The 20263-nt window shown below is 35.3% G+C and overlaps 1 protein-coding gene across 1 annotated transcript; it reads left to right on the forward strand.

Annotated features, from left to right (window-relative positions):
- The first annotated feature begins 717 nt into the window (after positions 1-717).
- Positions 718-12923, forward strand: LOC117337790 (mRNA cap guanine-N7 methyltransferase-like). The gene is made up of 12 exons (XM_033898905.1): positions 718-827; positions 2576-2649; positions 2911-3055; positions 5413-5544; positions 5947-6071; positions 6384-6565; positions 7072-7242; positions 7636-7753; positions 8004-8027; positions 8510-8614; positions 9557-9590; positions 10341-12923. The coding sequence occupies exons 2-12, from the start codon at positions 2635-2637 to the stop codon at positions 10493-10495; spliced, it is 1206 nt and encodes a 401-aa protein (XP_033754796.1). The 5' UTR covers positions 718-827; positions 2576-2634; the 3' UTR covers positions 10496-12923.
- Positions 12924-20263: the final 7340 nt, after the last annotated feature.

Below are 20263 nucleotides of genomic sequence, written 5' to 3' on the forward strand. Positions count from 1 at the left end.
TATCGACTGTATTATCCTGATTTCATTTGAGTGTTATTTGGGTTTTTCTTTTCTACTTTCTTCACTTAGTTTTAAATAAGAATGCAAATTGAAAGTTTAAACCATTGGTACGTGTTTCCAAGCCATTTGATAGACGAATAGATATAAACAACGGAATATTGATGTTGAAAATGTACCGGAAGTTGTAGAGTCGGGTCGTCTGCTCCTATACTATCCTACATTCCCTAGAATTATATTTTTAGGTACAAGATGCAATCGATTCGTTCTTCGTGGATTTTTTCCAAATCTATTTTTGTCATCCCGTCTTTTTTGGGCAGGCGCGTTCATTATTATCTCATTAGATGTCCCTGGTTTGGAAGAAAATAAAACGACTGAAAATTGACTTTTGACAAACAATTGCAAAATGACTTGCGCAAGTCTAATATAGACGGTAACAGATCTATCTAACCGATAAATATTTTCGGTAAAAAAGTGGTGTTGTTTTAGGTGAAGTCATTGAAGTGGATAGCATTTTTGGCCATGTGGTAAACAAACTATCACAAATAGGATAGGCAGTGATTTTACTACAACATAACCTATTTATTGTAACAATATTTACGATTTTATTCGTGTATTTTATTCAATTTTCTGTGCCAATGCTAACTCCCATACTTTTAAACATTAAAATGAATAATTATAAATAATTCTTGTTTTACGACATCAGTTTTGATTTCCATCATAAACATCCCGACCACGAGAAAGAATAAAGAATATTGTGAAGATCCGCTTTCAGCTGTATGTGTGTTCCTGACGAGCTAAATAGTGGCAGGTTCAGGTTGAGCACTTAGGTACGACGTTTACACACATATAAAAGGCGTGTAAATGTTATTTCTGTATCAATATGTCCGTATAATGCGTCAATATGAGAATATCATGGTTGCAGTTTTTGCCCATCTATTATCTACCAGTTAAAATTAAAAAAAAAAAAAAAAAAGGAGATAAAAACCGCAAGACTAACGTTTACGTGGGTTTGTAGTTCATTTTCTGCGTTGATATTTACCATCTGATGATCACCTTGCAAGGTAAATGTTCTATTTATAAAGGTGTTGGATTATTAAAAGGAGCAATCTGTAGGTCAGATTTACTATCATTAGACAATTGCAAGTTTCACCACATGTTTAGTGTTGCATTATAAACTTAGCTAGAAATGCTTATTCCTTATATCAGAGACATACATGTCTCTGCTTATATATAGGTATGTCTGGCTTATTTAATAATATCATATGTAAGATTCTATCATCCAATCACGGGTTCGTTACAAATCATATACAGACAAAAACCTGTATTAAGCGGCCACCCAAGGGACCGACAGATATTGGCTGCTAAGGCAGGTGGCTGCTTAAACCAGGTTGGCCAGAAACGGCCTGTTGCCTAATTCTTTTTTCAACAGATTATTGAATTTATCATATTACAATGCACTTATTGATATTGATAACTCTATACAATTTAACATGTATAGTGTATTTTGAAAACCAACAAAGATAAAAGTTTTGATGAATTTGATAAAAATACTTGGTCATATGATCATCGCGGATGTCTACTTCCGGACAAAATGGTCGCTTAATACAGGACGATGCGACGACTCGGGGCAGATGTTTGTGGCCGTTGGCCGCATTAGACAGGTGGCCGCTTATTTAAGGTTAATTATATAGTGTTTTCCATCGGGTGGACCACAGACTGGCCACTTAAGGGAGGTGGCTGCTTATTCAAGGTGGCCGTTAGAGCAGGTTTGACTGTATATATATGTGTGACCAATCTTATATCATTTGTAATGAACCCCTGTGCCGTGGTCCAATCAAGTGCCTACAAGTAGCTTATAGTTTACATATAACATGGTTTTACAAGCATCATAACATTGGCATGTTACTGTGGTTTCACTAGGCATATTCCTATTTGGCAATTAGGGTTTGAATTCCAGATTAGGGGTGAAAATACCTTGGGCTACCTGACCAACAATGTGGGTTTTTTCCAGATACTCTAGTTTAATTTCTTTCAACAATATTACTCCTTGCGCTCCCATATGATCCAACAATATTGATGAGTGTAGGTTGACCTTATACTTGTTTTGCAATTGTTGTGAAATACATGTATATAAAGTTTATATAGTAAACCACAAACTTGATATGCTGTGTCTTTGCTAGGCCTCAATCTATACCAATACATGTATATATAAATAAAAAACAACATAGATCTAGGATTAAACATGTAAAATGTTTACTGCTAACTTAATAGCATTCAACGTAATGCATTTAAGTAGTTAAGCATGTTCAAGTTTATGTTTAGTATATTAAATTATTGTTTAAATCATTAATTGGTGTTTTTACACATTAGCTGGTCTTTTTGTTTTGTTTTTGTTCTGCTTTTTTGCCATGAACAGCTCCTGAATGGACATCCTATGATATGGGTTCTAGAGCATTCTAGAAATTCCCACTAGCTTGAACTAGTAAGGTGACCTATATATATAGGCCTACATGTATACTCTCCAATTTTACATCACACAAAATTATTCATGTGAATTTATATTTACTTAATACAGGTGTATGATCCTTTGAAAAGGATTGGAAAACTTTGACTTCACATGATATTGGCCCCAGGATGGCAGAATCAAATGTAAGTACATATGTATGGACAAACAGGAAAGAGATAATTAATTTAAAAATATTTTTTGAAGTGACCACAAAAGTACATGCATTGACCTGACATGGCAAAACAGGACAAGTAATATTTGTCAGTGACAGAAACTCCCAATTTAAAATATGAGATGCCTGTTCCTTTTTATTTTTTGTAAAATTGGTCATGACCATGAGACCTTTCTTATTAAAGTCATCAAGATTCTTTTTCGTTTTGATTTGACATTGTCTGTCATTTTAGCCACAGACACGGGAACAAGAGGACCATACATCAACAGTCGCCAAGCATTACAATGAGTTACAGGAATCCGGCCTTGAGAAGAGAAAAGAAAGCCGGATATTTCATCTCAGAAATTTTAATAACTGGATAAAAAGTGTCTTAATAGGTAAGTAAGTCAAATGTAATAAGTAATTAGATAAAGCCATGAAAAATATTGAAAACTCTTTTCTTCAAGATGAAGAGTACCATTTTAGTTAAGAGACACAGTTTATGACAACAGTTTAACCTCCTCCTGCAATGCAGTGGAGATGGACAGCAAACTTGAAAAATGTCTGGAGCAAAACAATTTCAAAAACAATGAAGCATTATTTTATACCGATTCGCTTTAAAATATACTTACCAATCAGCGGAATTATGAACTCAACTAACTGCTAGTATATAAGTGCTTTTCTTGAACCACGGAAACTTGTTTTAAGTGAAGTTGACTGTACTGGGCATATCATGTGTCAAATCAGTATGACTACTATATATAGAGAAAACATGGTCAGTGTCTTAACATATAAGCTGTATTTTGGCGAGGGTAAAGAAAGACAAAAGTGGTGAGCCTTGGCGAGCCACTTTTGTCTTTCTGTCCCGAGCCAAAAATACAGCTTATATGTTAAGACACTGACCATGTATTCTATTTATCCTGCAACAGACATAAAAATAATCATCAGAAATAATCATTTTGAAGTGAAACGGTGTCAAAAATGACAGACATATGTTCGCCTTTTAAACGTAGTTTCACTTTGAAGTAGGTCAGTCGAACTGCCGCACATGCTATGATTCCAAAATACAGCTGTTTTCCGTCACTGCCGTATACAGCAAAAATATATACGGTGGGTGTATTCCGACAATGTGGTGGCAGTTGCAGGATAAACATGTATATATATATTGTGTGTCCTATATTCATCTATACTAGTATACATACACATTTTTTTCTATAGGTCGATACAAACTTTTCAGACATCACCCTTTCTACTATTTTCTCTCCACTTTTTTTGTGAACTGTCAATGGTCCAGTAATCATACTCATAATTCAGATTTAGGCCTGTAAGATATATACAACAGGAGGACTGCAGAATAAAAATACAGTCAAACTTCGATGTTTCGAAGTTCAAGGGACTAGCAGAAAAACTTCGAAACAGCGGGACTTCGAATTATTCATGGTTGACAATAGATCGATGTTTTCTTGATAATGACCATATCTGTTAACGTTATATGTCCTCGGTGTCTTCGTGTTGATCGTCGCCTGTCAGGCTCACATCGAAAAGTTTAGTTAATTTATACCTCAAACACAACAAAACAAAATTATTTTCATTAATTATACCTAAGCATTTTATTAATTAAACAAAATATGTATCGGTTACAAAACACTTATATCGCGTTTAACAGATAAAGCAAAATAAGTACAATGCACACTTACGTAAGTCGTTAGGCTTTTCTGCTAAAGACACATGCGTTTACGTTATGTGCATATAAAATACGGAATGCCGATCGATTGGAGAATGCATGATTGGATGACAAATAATCGATTTACTTGGATATTTATGTATAAGTTTGAAACGGGACACTTTGAATATGAGTGAAGCCATCGCTAATTGTTTGTGTTTAAAATTGGTCCGGTTGTTTTACAGTTCCGTAAAATTTACTCACCGACCGCTGATTTCAATGGCGGCGGAGATTATCAGAGACGACTACCGAAAATTTTTACCGGAGTGATTAAATGTCATGGCTTCTAAATACACCTTTTATTTATCAATTTGGTGTGATTATTAATTAACCCCATGACCGGGAGTGACAACACACGCTATCGTTATCCCTATTGTCAGTCAGGGCATTTGGGGGAGAGGTGTGAAATCTTGCCGCAGGGGTCACGACAAACACCTGTCCAGTGGTCAGCACAGGTAAATCTTTTGTTCGAATCATGAGATGTCAATTACCTATAAAATCATAGCTAACGGGTCATGAAAAAAGTTTGATACATCGAAAACTTCGATTTATAAAAATTTGAATCATACATAGTTTCGTTAGTAGTGTTATATAGTGAGAAAATTCGGGACCAAGCAAAAAGTTCGATACAGCAAGAAATTTGAATCAACGAAGTTCGAATCATTGAGGTTTGACTGTATATATAAATGCTAGGTAGGCACAGGAGAAAATGTGTTTACCAGTATGATGTGGTATTGTTTTATCTAAATCTCTTGTTTGTGGCCCCAATTTGATAAACCCAGAGTCTTGTTTGGGTAGGGTTATTACTGGAATAGCCTTCATCGTTTTAGAAACAATGGTACATTTACTGTAGTCTATGAATAGTTTGAGTCATTCCCTAGCTTCTGTAAATTCTTGATTAAATTGTCTAAACTTTTAAATGTTAGAATCAGAAAGCGATGTATTACATGGATACAAAAATCAGAAAGGATGTGAAGTTATTAATTTTAGAGAAGCTTGAATTACATTTCCAGACGTTTTATCTTTTAACAGGGGAAACTGTCCAGATGGTACGTCAACAAAGCCGTGACTATAAGGACCTGGCTGTACTCGACATGTGCTGTGGAAAAGGTGGCGATCTTCTCAAGTGGAAAAAGGGACAGATATCGAAATTAGTGTGTGCAGGTATAAGATAAACTTAACGCTAGGAGAAAATCAGTACAACTTCAAATGTGCATTTGTTCAGTACCTGATTGAAGTTCACCTCTAAATTCACATATGTAAAAGGATTTTAAATTTTCATCCAGAATAATGTGATTTTAAAAGGTCAAGATATACATGTTTTATCAGTGTCCCCAGAATGGTCAGTTATCAAATATCTGGTCACAGCCCCAGATTAACGATGGTCACTTTCCTGTGCTCATGTGATAAAATATCAGAGAACAACAAATTTTATACATGTAGCTATTTAAATAGTTTTTGTTAGGCACAAGAAGCTGATATGCTCCCGTCTATGGATTCTACCTGCAAAATATTCATTTTCTGCATACTTTATTCAAAATGTAATAAAATATGGTGAATTTTCAGACATAGCCGAAACATCTGTGGAGCAATGCGAGAGTCGCTATCAGGAAATGGTTGACCGTGGTCGCAATGACCGAGGCCCCAACCGAATCTTCTCTGCAGAGTTTATAGCAGCAGATTGCACCAAAGTCAGTATTCTTTCAAATCATCTTTTTACAGAAAAGTTTCGGTATCCCAATTCTAAATTAATCTAAAATGATTAAAGATCTAATAGCTATATAAGAATTTAAAAATTTCATCAATGTTCCTCAAAACTTGATGACTGCATAGTCTACTGTAATAAAGAAAAAAAACAAGTTGGTATGTCACCATTTCGTTCCTTATCAAATGGCAGCTTTTTTTGGTTATATTTTAACTGGTATTGTAATTATAAATAATTCTATATGATTTCAACTTGACAATATCTGGAGATTCATTAAATATCACTTCTATTTCTGTAGAAGAGACTCAAAGACACCTACAAAGACAGCAACATGACCTTTGACATTACAAGTTGCCAGTTTTCCTTCCACTACTGTTTTGAGAGCTATCCCCAGGCAAAACTTATGCTTCAAAATGCCTGCGAAAGTTTAAAACTTGGAGGCTACTTTATTGGAACAACCCCAGACTCATACGAAATTATGTAAGTTAAATCCAATGTCACACATATATCGACTAGATAGTAGATATATATATATTTTATTGTGTAAAACTAAATTTTCTGTATAACTACTGTATTTTCTCTAACAAGAAAATTGACACTTTTGTAGGTTAAATTGACATTTATCATTGTGGCAAATACAAATAGTAGCTTTTGATGAGTTACCAGCCGGAAATTTTTTGAGGTTTTATCAAATAGTTGCAGCTAAAATTTTACTTTTTAATGGAAGTTATGAAATTGTCTGTACTTTCTTTCATTCTTTCATTGTCAAAGTATTCATTTTATATCACATTAATTAGTTTTTATTCATTTTATCCATGAAAAATATTGAAAAATAATCATACCCTTGAAGAAACAATTTCTGCAGGAAGTTAATCTAAATGAGTTTGAGATTTTTGTGTTTAATAGCAAAAAACATAATCATGATCTTTAAATTGTGATATGTTTTTACTGGTCTAACAGTACTAAGCCACGATTTACTGTTGTAGGCGGAGAATGCGTGACTCCCCAGACCGTCGTGCAGGCAATGACGTGTACAGTGTGAGTTTCTGTTCAGAGGACCTAGACAACATTCCCTTGTTTGGGGCTAAATATGACTTCCACTTGGAGGGTGTGGTGGACTGTCCGGAGTTCCTCGTATACTTTCCAGTGCTTGAGAAGTAAGAGTAAAATACGATGTCAATACTTGTAAAAGGATCATATCCTGGCTGTAGGTTACTATTCATTTGTTTTGTGTTATCAAACAACCTCTCAAGAGCCAGCTGATCATATGAAGACAACTGTGTTTAAAAAAGCTGAAGCTATTTAGTGAGCTCTGCTCCTGATATTAATTGAACTCAATCATTAACAATTTTGATTACAAAAAAAAGATGATTTTCTGTTCTCAAAATTTGTTTTCAGAAATAATACTAGATTTTCTCTTCTATAAAGCTGATGTGTGATATAATACTACCTTAATCCACCGCTAATGAAATTGATGAAAACATACCTGGGTATTTGGTCAATGGCTATCCCAAATATAAAAGTATACAGTAAACTTGCTCTTGTTGTAGAATGGCAGAGGACTTTGGTATGAAGTTGGTGTACAGAAAGCCGTTTGATGAATACTTCGCAGAGAAGTCAGAGATTGGTGAACACAGGGGTTTGTTGGGGAGAATGTCAGCTTTAGAAGTAAGTCTTGAGATAAGCATCAATTTTTTCACTTGATGGAGAATCAGTATATTCATTGTGATATATAGTTCTAAAGTTCTGTTTTAAAGCATGGACTTAACACTAAAAATACTAAAAAAAAATTAATAAAACTGTAAAGTGATTGTTTAATATTTGTAGGGCTTTCACACTAGAAAAATGACACATTTTTGACCTTTAATAAAATATTTGCCCCTGTGAGGAAGGCTTCAGGTTCTGTCTCCTGGCCAAGACATACCAGAGTCTAAAAATGGTAGTTCCTACTCTTTCGCTTTACATTTAACATTGTTGTAGTGTTCATCAGTTGTCAGTACAATGTGGCTGGTTAGGGTTCCCTGCTTGTGGCCTTTGGCATTGTGTTAGCTTTGAAGAATTTCTCATAAGCTCACTTAGTAAAGTGTTACATTAGTAAGGTCCAGGGTTTGATTCCAAATAGAGGCTGTGAAATAGATATAATTAATAATGACTTCTGTTACATTGGCATCCATATAAGGATTTGAGGAAATAAAATACCTGTAATCTTAATTTTACAACCCCTGTTAGATTTGCCCAATGTTGGGACTCGAGGAATTACTAGTGTTGACATCAATACTCCACCTTAATTTTACAACTCCTGTTAGATTGGCCCCAATATAGGGACTCCAGAAAACACTACCATTCACAAAAATACTCAAATTTAATAACTCTGTTGCATATATTTGTAGTGTTACCCTCCACCAGAAGGGACAGCTCTAGTAGGGAACTAGTCCAGAGGACTACAAGGACACAGAGATCTGCCTTAACAAGCTGAAGGAGGAGGACACTCGTCCAGAGGACCTCAAACGACATCGCCCTGTCAGAGTGGTAAGTTGTTTTTTAACTCTTAGATATGGCAGTATAGAGCTAAACAAATTAACCTAAAAACAACCTTGTTGTGTTAACAGGACATAAAACTATACCAAAATAAACGTGGAATAAATTATTTTTTTAATGTTTTTTTTTTTTTTTTTTTTATGTACCGTACTCTCATTACTGAATTTTAATAAAACATGGATTTTATTTATATCAACTTACATAAATCACGCTTGTTGGCCCAAATTAAATCACACAAGGGGTCTTACTGTGAGAGGAAACCAGACAACCTGGAGAAAACCCATGTGGTCGCGTAGGTGACCCTAACCTTTTCACGTCTGATCAGGGAATCGAACCCTGGTCGCCTAGGTGAAAGGCAGGTGTGTTACCACTGTGCCACCCGACCACCAAATTCAAATTCATTTATTATCTCAACACCTATACAGGTATACAGAGATAGACTACAAAATACAATACATGTAAATTTATAATAATATGAAATTTGGTGAACATGCGTGGATATACAGAGGGATGAAATTATCATAAAGATGTGAACTTATATTTGAATTAAAATATCTACTCCGGGGAACATACGGAATTGATTTTTTTGATAAAGTTACATAACTTTTTTAAGGAAGAGAGACTTTTGGACATCATGATATCTTGCATGAAATTACACTATGTCAGATGATTAATTTTTGAGGTGAAAAACTTCTCCTTTCAATATCTAAGGTCGAACATTCAAAAATAGTATTGTTTAACCCTGTTCTATGTTGAAAACATTGATACAGTCAATTAAAATATTGTTTTCAGTGTTTTCCTTAAAAGGTGGTTAAAGGATGCCAACAAGATTGACTTCTCTTTAGATATTTGTTTGTAATTCTTAAATTGACATAGAATTGATGAAAGTCCTATGTATGATTAACTGCTAATGCTTGTCTGATCTAATTTTAGGGGACATTGTCACAAGCCGAGTGGGATGCCTCTAGTAAGTATCACTGCCAATCTAATAATAGGGGAAGAAGTATTATGTTGTTAGGGAGGTTTGGTATGGAAAAATAGAGATGTTTGGTATGGATGATATATATTACTATGTCAAGTAAACAATTGCTTGGAAAACCAAATAAAATCATAGGTTAAAAAAAAAAAAAATAGGGGAAGAGGTTCTCAATCTATTGATAGGGGTCAAAGTCATCAGAGCCCCACTCGATTTGCACTCTTCTCCTTCTAGAATATATCTTCCGGTCACTCGATTTGTAGCTCTTCTGCTTCTGGAAGATCTTCTACCTCTTCTGTCTCGAAGCTGGAAGATTTATCTTCCAAGATGGCGGCGACCATGTTTTAAGTGTGCGAGTGATGAGTTTCACTAGAGAAGGATATATGACACATACATGGATGTGTTTGTGTCATAGTGTTTGAGAAAACTTTAAAACTTGTTTATTTTGGGTTATATTCTCCCGCTTTACTCGATTTACATATAACGGAATGCGATCTTCTTAGAAGGCTTCTCTTCTCAGGACTTCTGAGAAGAGAGCAAATTGAATGGGGCTCAGTCTAGTGATAATGGGTCAAGGTCATCAATCTAGTAATAGTGAGTTGAGGTCATCAGTCTAGGAAAAGGGGTCAAATTCACTATTGCATTTCACACTATGGGCCTAAAAAATGACATAAAATTCTCTCTTACTGTATCAGTAACAAATGACTGGAGTATCCACTGTTGTAATATTTCTCCTTTCAGCTATATATCTAGCATTTGCTTTCCAAAAAGTGAAAGATGTAAATACTGGAAAATTATGGACTGAACCGGATTTGGAGAAAAGGTCCAATAAGCGACGGAGTGACCAGTTCACAGAGTCTTCAGAACCACAACAGAAAGAACAAAAAACATCGTAAGAATGAGGTTGACATGGAATTCGGACGGAGTGTACCTGGTCCTAATACAGACATGGTGATCGTCCTGTAGGTCAATAACATGAATTCAGACCACATGCTGTAAATCTGGCTTCATTACAGAGTGTATGTGAATCTGAGTGGACACTTATATGATGACCAGTATTGGATTTACAATGTCACCTTCATCAGGCAAATCACAACTGAGTCATATATAAACAGAGGCCTGGAAGAAATTGTTAAATTGTTATCTTATAAGTGACAGGTCTTTTTGGTTGTAACATAAATACACTGATGTGGTAAATAGTCAATTCATTTACATTATATATATACAACAAATGTATGTCTATATGCCAACTCTTCCCAATTTTGTATAAGTTTAACGTTGAGAGTTATTCATAGAATGAGAGAAATTCATGGTACTGGTTGTATACACTTAAATAAAGATCAAGAATGACTATAATAACTTATCAACCAAAATGTTTAGGAAAGTTTGATACATTATAAATTGATCCAATGTTTCTATGTTCAATGGTACTATACGTTAATAAGGAAGATAATTTATGTCAAAAGTTATGATTTAAAGAGGCATTCCTTTGTTGGCACATTAGAAACATGCACAATTTCTGTTGATGAAATCTATGCCCGAACGATAATTATATGAGTGCTTGTGCCTACTAGTAATGAAACTAATGCTGAAATGTACAGGAAAAAGGTGTATTGTATACAAATACCGTATGACTTGGTGGTAATTAGTGATACTTCGGATCGAATTAAGAATTCTCAGGACTTAATACTCGAAGAACTTTGATTTATCTCGAGAGTAAAACTGCCGTATTTATGTAAAGATTATAACTTTTACTACTTGGAAAAAATATATATTTTCCAGTAAGTTTAATTTTGACGACCTAAACTTTCTTCAAACGAAGGAATGCCTCTTTAAGACATGGACAAAAGACGCAGTCATAGTGATGGTTATGTAAGCGTTTACAATAAGGCTGACTTCAATAAACATTTAGTGAGTCACTACTTGACAGGGACGATGGTCTAACTTTATAGATCAAACTCACTTTGATAACATTTTAAATATGCTTATGTAGAGAAACAGGAAATTACATAGCACATGTCTTATTGACTATGGCTCAACCAAAAGGGTTTACTTTGGTCTGATCACACAATCTAGATGTCTGCGTCACCATTTGGAAGCACAGTGATTGGATGATTGGTTTATCAGCATGTATAATCACATTAGATGGAACAGCCCTGACTATAGTTATTAATTTGATGATCAAACTTGCCCAGGTACTACATGATATATACAGGCTATATTCAGTTCCCTTTGACTTTTGGTTTTGAAAATAAAATGGGTTTAACATGTATTCAAGACCATTTAACAGGAAAACTTTCAGACTGATATCACGACCCACAAAGATAGTTTGTTATCAGTATATATATCATTTTAAAACTTCATAGTAAGGCCATCGGACCCGAAGGGTCTGCCATCTGTAAACATTTCACATTTCAAACTTCACCTCAGGTTCCACTTATGTGATTCAGCTCAAACTTGCTTAATGATCCTGAGATAGTCCTGACCAAGTGTTATTTTATCGGTCGGTGCGAAATCCAATATGAACGTCATGAGAGCCATCTTGAAAAACATATTTTAAACTTGGTGCCATTGAGCTAAAAATTGGTAGGAATGTTAAGGAAGAGGAGCCAACAAAGTGTTGTTATTTTTCGGCCTCGTAAAAACTTTGTCATGGCTGTTATGATGGCCATTTTTCAATATGAATTTCCAATCATGGTTTTCCTGAACAACCTCTATTCTAAACTTCTTCTCAAGTTCCAACAGTGGCATTCAGCTCGAATTACCTGAGATGATCCTGACCAAGTATTGTTATTTTCCACAGTCGGTCTGAAATCTAAGATGGCCACCATGGTCAACAATACCACTATACTTGCTACTGAGTATGTATACTACAATAGTACAAGAGTCTTTATAGTGTCAGATGAACGTTCAGGCCCATGGGCCTCTTGTTACTGTAAATTGTCAAACAATTGTTCCTTATTTTCAAAACCTGAAACCGTATAATACAGAACTGACCCTAGTATTAATGGGAATGTGTGTGGTATGGGAGAATGTTGCTGATGAGAAAGTGAAAATTTACTCATGTAAGATGGAAAGGATTTGAAATATTTGAATGTGAATCTTGCATTGTTATACATGTACAGTGTACTATGATGTACATTTGCCATAATACAAAATATGTGTTCATTAGCATTGCCCTTATCAAGGGAAGTTTTGAATTTTAATCAATATTGATGAGATTTAATCCAAAATTACAAGTTTGAATGGCATTGTGAATCTGACATTGGAGATAATTTTCCTTGAGGAAAATAAAAGAGAACTTTGAATAAGAAGTACCAAACAGTCAAAGGGTTGATTATATGAGTTAATAATATCAATGATTTATATATATATATCTATCTCTCTCAAAAGACCTGATTTTCCAGTTATACATTAAGCATAGGTATATACATTTATATGTACGTAATGAATTATTCAGAATTGTCATATCTCCAAAAGAATCTCAGAAATGAACATTATTATCATTCTTGACTAGGTGTTATTGGTGCTACTCAGCTCAGTTGAGGTGAGATCTTGGTCAGCTTGGGTGAGGCAAGGATTTGCTCAGCTCAGGTGATGTGAAAAGATATAACTTGGACAACATGACTTATAAGCAGTCAGTTTTGGCAAATAAAAATCCTAGCTGGGAAGATTGACATTTGAGGAATCTACAGGTGCCAGTCACAATATTATTTTCCTATTGGTTGCCTTCTACAAATGTACACAAGTTTCTTTTTTGTGAGAGAATAGTAAAATTTATATCTTCTCATCTTAACAAGCCTGTCAAAATGTCAACATTATCATAAGTGTCAAACTCTCATGAAAAATGGAAGCTCCTACAGCGCTGTTTTCACATCTTGATTTAGAGTTTTTGTAAAACAAAAATAATCATGAAAATATACTTTTATATCTTATATATCACATAGTCGACAAGAAGATATCTTACAAAAGTAGAAATATATAAACTTTCAATAAGATATGAATGAAATAAAACAAAAATGATATAAATAATAATTGATACGATTCAATTAAAGACAGAATTAACATTCATCCGTGAATAAATGATATCTTGGCTTTTGCCATACATGCTAGTTAGTCAGCTATAGTATATTACATGTAAATATTAATGAAATACGTATATCAGCAGGCCAATACCAGGTAGGAAAATAAATTGTCACTGGTGCCCACAGGGACTTGACACGAATTTCCAAATGATAGTCCATATATTATATATGTATTATGGTGTCACTATAATATATATATATTATATATCAGGGCACGAGTCAACAAGTTGTCTTTCTTTGTCATTTGTGTTTCTATGTTATATATCTATTTATTAGCACAATGTATCATCGGGGCCGCGGTGGCCGAGTGGTTAAGGTGTACCGACACTTTAACACTAGCCCTCCACCTCTGGGTTGCGAGTTCGAAACCTACGTGGGGCAGTTGCCAGGTACTGACCGTAGGCCGGTGGTTTTTCTCCGGGTACTCCGGCTTTCCTCCACCTCCAAAACCTGGCACGTCCTTAAATGACCCTGGCTGTTAATAGGACGTTAAGCAAAAACAATCCAAACAAACCAAACAATGCATCATATACTCTATGAGTTGGTGATCCGAAGATATAGATTTGAATTTCCTGTCGTAGTTGTACCGAGAGAAATATTTATAATATATGTACAATTCGTATCCATGTATGTAAATACATTGCGATCCAGGTATTCATATCATCTTATAGACGACTTCCACAATGATCATGTCAGGGTATCGGGCCGACCATCACTGCGCCATTGAAACGTTCTTTTTTTTTTAAGAACGCCGATGTGGTGCAGTGGTATAAGCTGCGGGTATTTCTGGCTAGGCGATTGAGTGCCGTAGATCATGAGTTCAAGGCCTGGTCAGGGCATGAGTCAAAAAGTTGTCTTCCTTCGTCATTTGTGTTTCTATGTTATATATATATATACATGTATATGGACTATCATTTAGAAAATCCTGTCAATCCCCTGTGCTTGTGCCTGTGAAATTGTTAGTGCTATAACAGTACAGGATAAGTAGGTATAGTGGAGTGATATCTGACTGGCACAGGGGACTTGTATATATAGGAGTTACAGAAGTTAAGATAGGAAAAAATCTGTATTTCAGTAATATTGTAATGAGTTTCATGATTACCTATATCAAGTTCCTGTGGGTGATTCCAGCAGGATTTTCAGTGACTTTATTTTATGTCTTGTGCTGTTTCATGTTTTAAGAACATTACATTTAGTAAAATGAGATAAATATGTTTATTTGGTTTTGTTTATTTAACTGATCTTTAATTTTAAGGGTCTCAAATACACCAGGCACTGGTTTTATCAACGTTCCTTAACTCAAGGAAATTACTTAACCTAAAAATGTCCACAGGAAAGCATCAAAAATATTAGTTAAGGAACATTCCTTTAATTCTGTAAAACTTTTCTAAAGATAATTTTGATTGAATTGAATTCTTTAAGTTAAGGAATATTGATGAAACTGGTCCTTGGCCTACACTCTTTATACAACTAGCTACTCATAATTATGTCAGACTAATTGCCTTCACATTTGTTAGTGTATACATAAACACAGCCCTGGTGTTCTGATTAATAAGGTTCAGACATGATTGACAATAGTAAGGCACTGTATGGATGCCATGCATTCTGGTACATTAGTAATGGCTCAACGTGACAATGAGGGAGAATTTTTTGAAAAACGTGAGATTTTGTCTCCCGTCGCGTGAGAGAGGTCTTCGTGGGAGAAAGCTTTCAATATCGTGAGTCTCCCACCGAGGACGTGAGAGGTGGCAAACCTGAACTACTGGTCACATCCTCCTCCAGATACCAAGCATGGAGTTCACCACAATCTCTGTACTAGATTACTGATTGAGAACATTATTCTTCAATATTGAAAATGTCACGTTTTATTGCCATGTAAGCTAATCTATTAACTTTATAGCAGTCACCAAACTGACAATAAACGCGACCAATAACCAGGTGTTCTGGCAGAAAAAGAATACTCAAACCCCATATTTAAAGACGATTTAGTGTCCAACTTTCGGACTTTCAAAAAGACATTAAAATCTGAGAGCAAAAATAATCTGAAACCCTAAATAAAGATCTTCTATTGGCCATAATCCGAATTAATCGAAGGTTCCAGATGTTTCGTCAGAAGTCGGACCACGTCAGATTTTAAAAGATAAAAAAAATAAGAAACATTCGGATTATATGGCCATTCATTCATTTTAGTGACTAACTGTTCAGTGTAATAATATCAGCAATTTATTACAACGATATCACAAAATGAACGATTTGAAAGATAGGCTACATCACCGAAAAAAAATACCGGTATCAGGCCTGTTTGGTGTCTTTTTTTTCATTTTAAGATGTTGACTTGAACGTATCTTATTGTTTAGACACAATTAGATTGGGCACAAGTTTTAACAACTTATAAAAGCCCTCCCCACAAATACATATTACAAAGATTGTGATAGCGACACAGAATACTTATAATGATTATAAAGAAAGAAAAGCAGAGAAGAATGAGAGATCTAGAGATCTATAAGAGTGAGATGAATGTTGCTACATTAGGATATACATGTACTACAAATTAGGGTTCATAAAGGATGTAGACAATACATATCTTTAAATATGCTTAATTAAAACTAAAGCATGGTTGTACATCCAATACACTTCACTTGAAGATGTTATAAAGCGAATATAAGTAAAACCATGCTCTGTATATATGTACTGTCGGCAATCAAAGAAATTAACCTTCGCTAAAATGTCTATTTCCTTCGCTCCCGAATCCACTCCGATTCCCACACTATCTTTCTTAGTTAAATATTCAGAGTATGTGTTCAATGACTACAGAAGTTTCGAAAAAAGTTTGGAGAAAACCTTATAATCACAAGGCATAACTGCCATTAAAATGGTTAAATAAAAACAAAGTGCTTTGTGTGCTGATAACGTCAGTGAAGTTTCCAACAGTTTGTATGAAAACTGTAAGAGGAACAAGTTAGTGTCTACAAACTTTGGAAAAGGAAATATCACCATTTCATATAGTGATATCACCTATAAAAATTAGTGATATAATAATATATTTACAGATTAAACAAAAGTGGGGTGAACGAAAAATAGCAGAAGTTGTCTGGAAAATTTCTGTCTACAAACCGAAGAAAAGGTTATAGTGACATAACTGTCATTAAAATACATGCACATAACATCCGTGTATGTCAAGTACATTAAGTATCAAATCCCTGGGATGAAAAGTGAATACTTGTCCATACAAGATAGCTTCAACAAAACAAAAAAAGATAGTTGATGGGTGGAGTTACAATAATGTAAATGGATGCAGTAACATCACAGAGATATTTCCAATCGGCCGCGATGACGAAAAGCAGTTTGCATACGTACGCAGCATGCTCTGAATCGAGACGAGGGGGGCACCTGTTGCTGTATTAGTGAATTCAGTTGTCATTTACGCAGTCTGCATACAATTACAAAGTTGTCGAAACTTGATTGCCATTTCGTAAAATCAGCATCTTCCTGATTTATATAGTATATATAATATTATATAAGGGCTCTGCACCATTATTTTACATGTATACAAGAAAAAGACAACCTTTGCAACAATTTTATTAAACGGACCAGACTAATTTGATAGAATCTGAAGCTTTTCGGAACGGTAGTCTCTATAGAAACATACAGCTGACGAACGCCATTCTTTTCACCAGACACCTTACCCTAGTGACATTCATATTGACAATTAACGCCATATCTGGTGATTGTTCAATGGTTAATAACCTACATGTAGCTATGGTAGTATGGTTCACTCGAAGTTCACGGAGATCGCTAATTATTTGCAAATATACCAGACAGACGTATATATATGTGTGTGTCCTTGGTTCTCCGTTTCTACAGGTTAATTATCTTTGATCTCAAAAAGGTGTTATCTCTATAATACCAATCTGGTGCAAAAACTTTCATCTATCACTCACTTCAACGGAAATTCTTTGTTGATAATCTGAGTGTCACATATGTGTATCATTTATGAATTAGCAAGGGCGTTAGATAAGTTCCAAACAATGAAAAAAATTAGACGAAAGTGGAAAATGTATACGTCGCCTCTTCGTCACTTAATTTTCATATCTAGATCTATAATGATTTCCAGCTCTGATAATTTCCGTTTTTCTTAAAAAAATAGTTTTTGTTGATGTTATTATTTTTTTTTTTTTTTATCTTAAATCAGAAAATATTCCGCAAATGATGACGTCGGGATACGCAACGAAGAGAGGCACATCGTATTGATAAGCGCGGGAATCGGTAACATAATCATGACGTCGTCTCACTGTCACGTTACCGGAACGTCAACTAGACGGCGCCATTTTGAAAGGTCTCATCATCGCAATTTTTGCGTTTTCTCCTGTTACCCGATGATATCTGTACAAAAAGCTAACGTCAGGTGAGTATTTTGTCAAAAACTAAACTGAATATTGCGGAAGTGGGTACATATTTAACTTCTCCATAAGGTAAGCTAATAATAAATGGCTGAAGCGTACAGTTCCTAGAGTTGGTTTGGTTTGTTTTTGTTTAACGTCCTCACTGTGTGCGAACTCATCTGTACGGCTACCGGATGTTGCGATAGCCGAAGCGAGGCGGAAAGGTAAACGGAGAGAGCGATATAAGTTTCAAAGCTGAAATTAGGTAGTTATATTATGTATTTTACATACCCCAGCGTTACGGTGTCTCCTGAATAAACTCTTGATATTATGTAGATTTATAAATTAAAAATACACATGGGAAATGATACTTTTATATCAAAACTCGGCGTGAAATCAGCTGTCGATATGACTGTCGTATCAAATTAGCACATTTTACAGATAAACACGGATAATAAATAACTTTCTGGCTGTTTGAGTAGAAACATATACGTCTCCTAAAATGAAAATGACATTCAGCATGATTCTGTCTTGACTACGTTTTGCAAAATATCGAAATAAAGTTAGCATCGACTGTACGGGTTGTAACACAAACAAATCTAGGATTGTGTACGGCTTATAGCGATGTGATTGAACGGTGTGTTGTGATTTATGTAAGCACCAATATGTTTGCCTGGTAGTGTACGTACAGCGTACAAAATTCAATACAACCGCGTGTCAAGAAAATGTCTGGTAGTTTCTTTGGAGGTAAACTTTCCTGACCGTACAATCTCTAGAGCAAGGCAAAAATGTCCCGAAACAGTTCATGGTCGAATTTTGCTAGGAATGTCGTTGTGCTTTCCGTGTTGTAGCATAGAAATAGTAAACGAACAGAATTTGAACGACGTAATACCATGGTAATGAATAAACAACTGGTGTTTTGGATAGTTGATCTGGAAAGGGACATTTCATTTCAATAGCATACGTTTTTCCCCGTGTGGTCTTTTAATTTCATCTGTCTGTCTGGCACTGCCATCTGGACTCACAACAGCAAAGGGGGCATCTTTATAATGAATTATATCACATCCTTCAGCTACATAGGACAACGACGGGAAGAAGACGGGTAAAACCTTTGATACCAGTGTTGAAATGGCATTGATTTCATTTGACGTTCCATTACTCCATCCTTTACATTGTCTCATCCCCGGGGGCCGGTTTTTCTTTTGAGTTGAAACATTTTCATAACGTTCTTTCATCTTTTTTAAACCATAGAATCCAAGTGCTGTTTGGTCAGTACTTCCTGTCACTTTGGTGTTCTTTCGCGTCCCTTACCAGGCATCTGTTCATTGCTTAATGAAGGACGAGTTTATGAGATTTCTGATTCCATTAGGTCCTGTCAAGCAAATGTAGGTCTCTTGGGATGGCAAATTGCAATTTTGCCCACGTTGATACACGTGTTTCATGTCGTTGCATTCAGCGACTTACTCCCAAGTAAGTCAAACGCATTCATAGTCCTACTGATGGTCATATTCAATCTGTAAACATGGGTTTTGATGGCACTGATGGCATATGTATACTTTTCTTTCAACAGTGGTGTTGCGCATGCCGTTTGTAACTTTGTCAACGTGACAATCTTCCTTTGCCTTACATCTTGCATCAAGTGATTCCAATAAATTTGTAAATGTTTCAGTTAGCATAGTTCATCCTTCCGTTGTGACAATGTAGGTTCTGTTCCATAGCCCCATATATTTACATCACCTTCTTTCTGATCCATTGCACCTGTGTTGATTTGTTTACCGTCGATACAGAATTTGAATGTATTGTAATGCTCCACGTTGTCCAGTTTTGCCATTTCTATCATCTCGTGCAATATTCCTGGCTTTACATTTCTTAGCTTTTGTGACAGCTCAATATCCTCTAAACATCAATGATGTGGAACAGCAAAATTTATTTTCGCATCCTGCGAACTGGTTTCTTCCAACCTCCCATAAGTCTCAGGAATTTCTCTTTGAACAGTTTCAATCCTGTTCTCCAAATATGTTTCACCACGGCGGAATAGCATGAGTATTGTCATGGGAGCCTTCATCACTTTCCTGTAATGTGATAGTACAGGTGTCACTATTTACTTTTATCTTTACCCCCTGTCTTCCTACTACATCTGGTACACGTTTGGAATTTTTGGTCTGAACTATAGTTCCTTTTGATGAGTGTTTTGCAG

This window comes from Pecten maximus, chromosome 11 (assembly GCF_902652985.1).
Source record: "Pecten maximus chromosome 11, xPecMax1.1, whole genome shotgun sequence".
In the NCBI taxonomy this organism is placed as follows: Eukaryota; Metazoa; Mollusca; class Bivalvia; order Pectinida; family Pectinidae; genus Pecten; species Pecten maximus.

What these genes read in the sequence shown, in the direction of transcription:
- LOC117337790 (XM_033898905.1), top strand. An exon ending in GATAAAAAGTGTCTTAATAG is followed by an intron (nt 3,056 to 5,412) that starts GTAAGTAAGTCA and finishes ATCTTTTAACAG; the next exon opens with GGGAAACTGTCCAGATGGTA. An exon ending in TACTTTCCAGTGCTTGAGAA is followed by an intron (nt 7,243 to 7,635) that starts GTAAGAGTAAAA and finishes CTCTTGTTGTAG; the next exon opens with AATGGCAGAGGACTTTGGTA.